This window comes from Cryptotermes secundus, unplaced genomic scaffold (genome assembly GCF_002891405.2).
Source record: "Cryptotermes secundus unplaced genomic scaffold, Csec_1.0 scaffold162, whole genome shotgun sequence".
NCBI lineage: Eukaryota > Metazoa > Arthropoda > Insecta > Blattodea > Kalotermitidae > Cryptotermes > Cryptotermes secundus.
In genome coordinates this window covers 1,349,748-1,360,243 of record NW_019739943.1, presented here as the reverse complement: position 1 = coordinate 1,360,243, position 10,496 = coordinate 1,349,748, and the positions used below count along the sequence as shown (strand labels likewise).

Genomic DNA, 10,496 nt, shown 5'->3' with positions numbered 1-10,496 from the left:
ATGGGAAGAATGACAGTACTGCCTGTCAACTGTGCGATGCATCCATTCAGTGTTTAATACTCACTGTGTGTGTGTGCGCATGTAATAACATTCTTGAAAGTTTAAATTATTCCTCAAATCAACTTTCTCTGTTACTAAAAGAAAGCCAACAAAGTGAAAAATATGTCATACAAATGAAAATTCAGATTTAAGTGTGAGTCTGTGATTGCCAAGTATTAAGAATGCTGAATTCTAGAAAGAATATCGCCTTGAGTTCAACTCTGTCTCAGTCACATTCCAGGAAAAGAAAAGTGTGTTAAGGCCGTTCAAAGAGAGTTACTTGAAATAACATTTCATCAAATTTCAAAAATACAAATGCTAAGCCTCAATATATTATTTGTAATGAAATACAAGCTTAAAATTACAAAATTAAAAATGCCTTCAGAAAGAAGCATGCTGAGCTTATTGATACTGTAAAATATTCTCAAAAAAAAAAGAAACAAGATTTTAAGTTGGAGAAATTTCTTTGCCTTTCTGTTACTGATGATAAAGCCCTGTTGTCATCCTATCAAGCTGTATATCATATGGCAAAAGAGAAAATGGTACATATAATTACTGGAAACATTCTTCCAAACTGATGAGAGCTTGATATTTTCATACTGCATAACACTTTCAGTTTATGTGAGATGTGTGCTGCTTACATTTAGTTCCAACATAACTGAACTACTTATATGCACAGCACTGGAAGAGTGCACAGCTGGAGAACTGAATTGAGGTAAGTGTAGAGGAGTGAGAGTGCTGCAATTACAACAGGAAGACACTGTGGAGAGTTAAAAGATTATGCAGGCAATTGATAATTCTGCTATTTGTTATCACTGTTTCATCCACTGTGAAACTTTGGCACCAAAGAATATTCCCCCAGTATTATGGAAGTACTGAAGGTAGGAATAAAATCATTAATTTTATTAGATGAAGACCTCTGAATAACTGGCAAAAATGTAAAATGATTCCAGTAATTAATTATGTAAGTAAGAACTATGCCATGGGGACATATGGGGAGTGGAGGTATAGCTCCTGAATATCTTCAAAGATTTTGTTCAGAGATATTACTGATGACAAACATTTACTTTACCACACCAAAACATCAGCAAAAAAAAATTTTAATTTGCTTAGTGGGAGGTGGAATCCAGCTGGGTCCACTCAGCACGGTGGCCACTGATTGGCCTACTGTACCTGCCATGGGTGATTATGATGATAGAGAATTTCATGGAGTGAAGATTGGCAGGGGGAACCAAAGTACTTTGAGAAAACCTGCCCCACCGCCACTTTGTCCACCACAAATCCCACTTGACCAGAGCCGGGATTGAACCCAGGCTGCTGTGGTGGGAAACCAGCGACTAACCGCTTGAGCTATCGTGCGGCCATCAGAAAACATCAGTAATAACCAGAATGAACATTTTTCTGTTTGAAAAAGCTCTAATTTAGCAGACAATTTTTCTGACAACAGTTGAACAATAAATTTCGTATATTTTAGCTGACACTTTCTGAATCCTAATAAATTTAATTTCAGATTACAAGAAAAAAGATAGCGCAAAGACAATCCGCATACATTCTCATATGCACATTTTGGCTGTAATGAGGCACACCACTATTTTGATCAAGATACCATATACACAGTTTCGTTTGGGGAGATGGTCTCCATAAATTACTGACATTTAATCAGAATTGCAATTTTGTGTTTTCAGGTACCTGTGAAGGGTCTTATTTTTTTGAAGCTATAATGAAATATTAAACACAGAATATAAATAAAGTCTTTACTATAGGATTCTGACGATGGTGTATAACACACTGATATATTGGGTTTTTGGACTTTAGCCATCGTCCTGGTTTTTAAGATAACTAATAGAAACAGTGATTGAGGCTAGCTCTCTCTAACAGACCCAATAGAATAGGTGTTTTCCTTCACCTGAGGACGGAAACAGATCCAGTTTCTGAAACGTCGTGTTTTTATTAGTTATCTTAAAAACCAGGACGATGGCTAAAGTCCAAAAACCCAATATATCAGTGTATAAATAAAGTCTGTCCAACGGTTCTGCTTCTAAAAAGCTACACACACACACACATACTTTTTTTTTCCAAGTATTTCTTTATATATATATTGTATATAAATATACAATGTTTGAGTTTATTTTGTTAAGTATGGGATAAGGTATGTTAAGCATTGTAGTTATGGATTATTTAGAAAAAGATAAAAAATACCACTGCAGCACAGAATGGAAGACGACAGTGCGACACCACCCGATAGTCACTTATCCCTACCCATTACCCTAGATGAGTGTGAAGACCTGCTCTTCATGAAGCGTCCATGTGCAAGGCATCGGGTATTAACTGAACTAAGGGATAAATTATCCATTACTAAGACAATATATGAAGCATGCCCTGACACTTAGGCACCTGGAGTCTTGGGTAAGGAGAGAGGAGGTTACTCCACCAAATATTATGGATGTCCTCAATAGTGCATCATTAGCTACCAACTGTGAGGTGAATCTCACAACCAGAGGATCAGGGACATTCCAACCAACATGGGATACTACCAACACCTCAACTCTCACAAGTTTGTTTTTTCTTAAATACAAGGCTGATCATATCAAGACCCATATTAGGTTGAATTATCAACAGATAATACTTCAGGTGAGGGAACTACATTGGACTGCAAATGTCTGTGTGCATGAGCGTCCAAGACACGGTCCATCATTTGCACCCACAACACTGGTCTTAGGGGTACTTGATTCACTTCAGTGGAGATTTTCTGCCTGCTTATATAGGGGATATCACCCAGAAGTATCACTTCCCTGTTATCACCGTTGTTCTGCAAGATAGATGGGATTCTGTTACAACTTGGGGCAACATATGGTGAAGACTTTTTTTCATTATTGAACTCTTGGCATGCTCTTGCAACTGGTCATATAATTAGTGATGCGACAGATCTAGGGTTTCATGATCACAGTACTTTCTCATATCATGTACACATGTCCCTCATTTTATGAAGACTCAATATGCAAATTTTTGCTACAACAATGCATGTTAATTCATATTTGTTTTTCACTTAACAAATTTCATTTCTTCTATAACGAATAACCTGTCTGTAAAAGTTTTTATTCCCTTTTTTAACACGAGCAGAGAAATACATAACGTAACATGTGGGGAGAATCAGATATCCCACCTTCCTAGTATATCCGCACACATTGCTATTGATCCATGGTTGTGACTGTAAAGAATCAGCTGTGCTCTTGGTGCTCAAATTTTATCCATAAATATATGTTATTTATATCCATCATGACTCCAAAATAAGTTAAAATGGTTGTAAGAGGTGCTGATATGCCAAAGGAACTGAGGACAGCAATAAGCTCGGCTACAAGATGAACTGCATCAGCTCTGTGGAAATAAGTGTCAATAAAATAATACAGTTTTATTTGCAACAAGATTATTATATTAGTCCTTACTTTAATGTTTATTTACTAATTAAACATGTTAAAAATATTTGGGCAATTTTCTGGGAACTATGGCTGAGTCAGTGATTTCTACATGAAAGTAAAGCGAATATAATTTTTGATTTATGAATTTTACTGTACAGTTTTCACAGAACAAATTACCTTTGTAAACTGAGGGATACCTGTTTATGAGAGTAAAAACTATGTATATCATGATGAAATATTCAAAGATAAAAAAAAAAAAAATAAAGTTATGACAGCACAATGTAAAACTAGCAGAGCTAATATATGCCCCGATCATCACTGCAGCATTCTGAGGAAACTGATATTAACAAGAAGTGCTTGAAATAAAATCTTACATACAAATACTTCATATTATTTTGAAATATTCAGTGACTGCTTTCCAGATGAGAGATGTGAAATTACTAAGAAAAGTGTCTGCACAATAAATCCTTTTGCTTTTAAAATTCTTGAATTAATTTTGCAATTGACCATGGTACCAGGAGGAGGAAATGAACAGTTGTAACTTAATTTTCTATACACAGAAAAAAAAAACGATCACAAGACATCAAATTTATCATTTTGGATCAGGATTCGGAAAGAATTCCCACTGCTATGTAACAAGAATGTGTTATTACTACTGCAATTTGAAATAACCTGTATGTTAGACGTATGATCTTTGTTGCCAACATGATATAGGGCAGAATGGTCACACCACATATTCAACAACAGGCAGGTACATTTGTTGCATGAAGTAAATAAACAGCTTTAATCAACCACTATCTATGTGTTCATGGTATTTATTTCCCCCTCAGAGCCTACCATATTATGTTACTATCATTTCTCATTCATTCCTTGTGTGTATGCATGTGAAGGAGTCTGGGTGTGTGCATTTATATACCGTAGGTACACAGCCACAGGGGTCCAGTTAGTGACTCCTTGATTTTATGAAGCTACATTTTACTAACTGGCGCACGTGGTAGCGTAGTGGTTGAGGCACTATGCTACAAGCCGGAAGGTTGCTACACTACCACGTGCACCCATAGTTTTGCCTAAATGGTCAGATTTGTAAGCATACAAACTGTGGCTCCCTCAGGAAACAAATTTTGCTACTTTTGTTCTGGACTGACTAGCAAAGGACACAGATTACCTTCAATCAATATTTTCACTGATGAACTAATTGTCATGCCAGCAATGTAACAAACATGCATAGGGGTAGCTTTACTTTTTACTTACTTTAACTGCAACATATGGGTAACTAAGAATCACAGAGATGCTATTCTGCATGTTCATGACTTAGAAAATAGAAATGTTTAATGCAGCCTACTATACTCATATAACAGTTATAAGCAGGGCACTGATTTTGATGACATGTCATCTTTTTTTCCTTTTATCCTATGCAATGCTCTTAAATATATAAATCTCGGATATGAGCTGCTGGTTACAGAAATGTAAATTTTATAGGTAATGTTTTGTCATTTTTAGGTTTAAGGTAATTTTTTGGACTTTTAAGGGTATTTCTTGTCATTTTTGGCCATTTTAGGGAATTTTTCTTCACATGTTTTCTGAAATGTGAATAATATGGAAGCGAAGTGTTCTTTCTTTTCTCCTTTAGGTCATTTTTCTGGATTTTTTTGGTCATTTTATAGGTCATTTTTTTAATATTTTCAGGTCATCAAAATCCGGGCCCCGCATATTACATTTTTGGGTCATATTTTAGGTCATTTTTCTGGTTTTTGTTCGGTCATTTTATAGGCCATTCTTTAAATATTTTCAGGTCATCCAAATCCGGGCCCTGGTTATAAGACTCCTCTTTTCCACAAAGGCCACTGTTAATGGTAGCACATACCTCAGTATACTTCACAACTATGTATTCCTGCAAATGGAGACATGAAGAGTTAAAAATATTCAACATGACAATGCTCCTCTCCACTATGGTAATATTGTTCATGATGTGCTTGACATGAGATTCCCTGATCAAGAAGGCCTCATCTCTTGGCCTCGAAGTCACCCAATTTGACGGCACTCTTTTATTTTTAACATCGATCACCACAACCACTACTATGGTCACACCAGAGATGCTGAACGGTGTGTGGAATGAAACCGAGTTTCAGTTGGACATCTATAGTTGGGAATTTTACAATAACAAATTTCCAACATATGTGGATAATTTTTTTGTTTAATATTTCTGAGTATTTTTATTAGTTAATAAACTGTAGCCTTGAAAAATCTAAATGTCACTAACTGAATGTGTGTGTGTTTATATAAAAATGCATGCGCGCGCACACAAAATTCCACCTTCTTGCTATGGGTCAAGGTGAAAAATGTGTATTTTTTGGTGGGTGTCATGCAAAAAGTTTGAAAACTCTGCTCTTAAAGGTCCATGGCACTGGTTGAAATGCATTACACCAATATTATGTTGCGAATTATCTATTATCTGAGGTATATTTATATACACAGTATTTTGAAAGTTGGCTCCGCTCCAATTTTCTGGCGTTTGGTTGTAACTTACCGAGCGATTTATATATATAATACATACATGTATTTTACTTGAAAATCAGTGGAGGTAGGTGGAGCTGAACCAATGACCTTTTGAATACCAGGCTAGTACATTAATCACACAAAAATCAAAATGCAAACATTTCTCCATTCTTACTGCCTAGTGATTGAAGATTCAGACAGACATGGTGCTAGTCACTGTCATAATTCATAATAAGCTTTTTCCTGTTAATGAATGAACACATGAACACACACAAAGGCTATGTGTTTTAATGCTATGATATAAAGATCAGAACTATGATAATGGTGCTATTAATTACGGTACTTCAACATAAATCAGAATTGTATTTTGGCTCACGTAGAACTATTCTGACCAAGCATGACATGAAATCTTATGGGCTTAAACAGATGTATGAGAACATGAACTGGAGTCTATCTAACAGCTCACTCAAGAAATTTTCACCTTTTACAGAATCTGAAAGTTTATTATTGCATTCACAACAGGCTGATACTGAATCCTACCCTGAGTCAGATGAATCCACCTATATACCCACCCACACCATTTACGATATATTTTAGTTTTATCCTTCCATCTATGCCTAGGTCTTCAAAGTTAGTTCTTTCCTTCAGGTATTACAACAAAATTTTGTATAAATTTGTCATCATATCCATCTGTGCAATACTGCAGTAGCCATATCATGATGACGTGATTCCAAACATTTTTTAAAGCCTTTACAACCATCTGCAAATCCGTTGCATATCAAATAATACATATGTAACACTGTAAATTAAAAAAATATATAAATCCGTTCATTGTCCATTCTTTAAAAAAATCCTGGTTACTACAATTTCAATTTTACCACTCTTCAGTTATGTATACATTAAGAAAAAAATTGCTTTCTAGGTACATATAACTATTGTGTAAGTTTGTCTGAACTTTATAAAGTCAAGTCCTCTCTTTCATACCTTGCCAAAAGGAGGTACAGTGAATTAAACCAGACATATTTGTTGTGATTCAATTGTTTCCATAAGTGACAACCTGGCAATAAAAAAGTACTGGCTCTTGCACTTGTGGAAAATGAAGAATCAATACAAGGTTAAATGAACTGTAATATTACTTCTTGTACTTGCTGCTCTTTAACCCCTCAAGCCGGTATCCCAAGTATGTCCTTGCCAGCCTGTGAGGCTATGTAGAGCCAGTAGAGGTTTAAATGCATGCCTGAGGGGTTAAAGCAAACTAATAATCAACTGTAAAGGTTAGAGAGTAACTTCAGTGCTTTGCTAATGTAGTGTTACTTACCAAGAAGTTGTAATGCCTGTTATATTACCATACATGTCCAGCAGTACTGTCAGGGTAAGAAGAGAATCTTTATGAAAACCAACAAATATGAAACCAATTCCACTGAAATGGAGCAATAAGTCACTGTTAGCTCCACCCTTACTACCCACTATCATGCAGAATGCAACCGCCTATAGGTTTCGAGCAATTCATTAGCAGCTACTGTTGTTGGTGCACAGAGGTAGGCTGTGGCAGCAGAAGAAGACACCTGAATCATGGCTGCCGTAGCAGAGTTACTTCCAGCAGGAGTCCCAGCATTTGGTTGTGTTGTCACATGTTGCAAGATGCTTGGTGTGAGAAGAGCAGTGTTGTTAATTGTTGTCAGTGGAACATTATTGTGACTAAGAGCTCCAGTCACATGGGCTTCACTAGTACCAACATCCTCCACTTTGACTTGATTACTCTGCGACTGTCCAAGATTTGGTGTATTTGTTGCAGCCTGCCCACCCTGTAACTGCTGCTGGTTCTTATTTCGATGTCTCTGTTTGTGTGTAATAAGATACTGCTTCATTGCAAATCCCTTATTGCAAATGTCACATTTGTATGGGAGGGGATTTTCAGCTGTTACAGTGCCACCATTACCTTCACCAGTTCCATCGCTGTTTGCCATGGACGAGCCAGGAGTGGCATGACTTCCTCGATGCATCAGGTAATAGTGTTTCACAACGAAAGACTTACCACATGTTTCACAAATATATGGCCCAGCTATACCATGAGTTTTGCGATGTTTGTGTAAATTGTCCTTTCGACTAAAAGTTTTTCCACATAGGTCACAACCGTGCATCTTCTGTCCCGTGTGTGATACAGCATGTCGGACCAGATGTTCTTTGCGACTGAATGCCTTACCGCATGACACACATACATACGGCCTTTCACCAGTGTGCAGTTTCCTGTGTTGAAATAGATGCTCTTTTCTCTTGAATGGCTTACCACAGATCTCGCAACCAAAGCTACCACCACTGCCTGCCGTATTTCCAGTGTTCCTGTCTGCAACAGTGTTCTCTGATTCATGATTTGTCGTGCAATTACAAGGTGAATGTGAATGAAGTTCTTCAAGGGAAGCAAAAATTTTGCCACAACGTTCACAATGCCGAGGAGTATTTGGAGCTGCAGCAACTTCAACTAGTGTTGCTGTAGGACCAGAAGTCCCATCGATGATATTAACACTCTTCATACGCAGAAATTCGCCAATCTGAGCTATTGAGGATCTATGGAAAAGAAGAACACAATATATATTTTAACAATTCAATATGAGAGTTATGACTTCAAAATAAGTGCCACCTGAATCTCTCCTGACATAGTTGGCAACACTGCCCTAAGCAAAATCAATGAGCCTGACTTTAAGGGAACAGTTCTTCCTTCATGAATCCCCAAAGGAAGAAGTCACGTGCATTAATGTCCATGCTACTGAGTGCCAGACATTCCTGCATCAGGATTATGATCAGAAATCACACTTGGTTGAAAGGTGTTATTTGGAGAAAGTCCAATGGTTGCCAGTGTGTGGGTATAGCACTATTCTGCATAAACCACAAGAAAGTCTGTGGCTTGAGTCGACAAGCAAACTACACCAACCAAGCAACTACCGCTTGTCGGTGAAGTTACTGTCAACTTCAGCAGGTAGAGGGTTTCGCGTGGTCAGTGAAATGAATCCCCACAGCTGCTAATTTCGGTTTTCTATACCGGAGCCACTATTTCCTTGAAATAGTTCCTGAATTATCCTCACAAGGCTGAGTGAACCCTGTTCCAGACTTAATACTTCTCAGAAAATCTGGTAGCACCGGGAATCAAACTAGGGACCTCTGGATCTGCAGCCAGGAACTCTGACCACTAGACCACAGAGGCGTAAAACACTGTTTGTTTAAATTAGGCACAACAAATTCAGGCATAAAACTCTGACAGCAATGCACACCTTCTTGACAGCAACATGGTAATTAGTATGTGCCCCTTAGCAAACTTGCCATTTCAAAACCAGGAGACATTGGGGGATCATTTATGTACCACTCTGTAGTAGGCTAGCACAAAAAGCAATAAAATAATAAAACAGAAAGCTGCAATGATGTGACGTGGTTTTCTGGCTGTCAACAAAACAAATTTTTTTCAAACAAAACTAACCAAATACCACTGTACTGCTATTGGTTTTATTTTAGCATCTGCTACATGTTTCAATCCATGTTTGGACCATCATCATGCAATTTCTTAAATATGTCACTTGTTACTGAATTTTCCTAATATGAATCCATATTAGTATTATTTTTAAAATCCACTGAATTCTGTATCTCATCATAACACATGTTGGTATTTTGATATTACAGTTAACCTAAAGGTTAAAATTATTTATAGTATTTGTGTCTCAATGATATGACGTGGGTTTCAGTGATGCTTGTCGTATGTTAGAAAATGATGTCTTCTGGATTTTACTGTTAATGTTTGTTTTATCTGAAAGCAATTTAATGTGTATTATCATAATGAGTTATGAGTAATATGTAATTACACTGCATAATGTGGATGATTACTAGCATACTACTGTTGTTATTAGTTCTATATGTATTTCTTTCTGATTTTTGTATGTAGACTCATGACTGTATGTAGACCGTAATGAGAGTGGGTACTTACACTTATGTTTGGGGCTGAAACTGTTAATTGTAATGAATGCCCACTAAGGTACCTTGGACAAACGGGGCACAAATTTAAAACCCAATATAAGGAACATATCCAATTCATAAGAATAAACAAACAAACCTCAAAATATGCCCAACAGCTACCTGACATAAGAAACAGTACTAGTTAATTTTCTTTCAGATGAAACGAACATTGACAATCAATCCCAGAAGACATTATCACCCTCTAATATATTACAAGCATCACGGAAACCCACATCATATAGACAAGATGAGGAATTTGATGATACAGTGCTACTCTACACTATGGGTGACAAGGCCTGATGCCATCTTGCACTAGCTCTAACAGGCAGAAGTGGGGCACATGGTCACCTGCCACGCAGTGCAGTGCTGCCACCAATAGTCCACAGAGAGTTTATTTCTATGGCGCCCATATATTCAGGGAAAAATAAAGTCCAAGTTAACTCTGAACCACCTTCACATTACTGAAACAGATGGGCGAGCTATAACCAATTAAGTAGGGGGTTCTGAAGCTCTGTGGCAAAAAATAAAAAAATTAGGGGGGGGGGG

The 10,496-nt window shown here is 37.1% G+C and overlaps 1 protein-coding gene across 2 annotated transcripts in view; it reads right to left on the bottom strand.

The window, feature by feature from the left end:
• Positions 1–1,980: 1,980 nt before the first annotated feature.
• LOC111872055 (protein sister of odd and bowel) overlaps positions 1,981–10,496 on the bottom strand; it is a 21,999-nt gene continuing 13,483 nt past the window's right edge. The window contains exons 7-8 of one of the 2 annotated variants that reach the window (XR_002844163.2): positions 7,270–8,516; positions 1,981–3,414 (exon numbers count right to left, since the gene is read on the bottom strand). Coding sequence is in view for 1 of the 2 variants with exons in the window: in XM_023865556.2 (XP_023721324.1) it covers positions 7,421–8,516 (1,096 nt within the window). In the remaining variant the exon portion in view is untranslated. Of the gene's footprint in view, positions 3,415–5,971; positions 8,517–10,496 lie in introns of those variants that run through there. The other variant, XM_023865556.2, reaches the window with a different exon arrangement.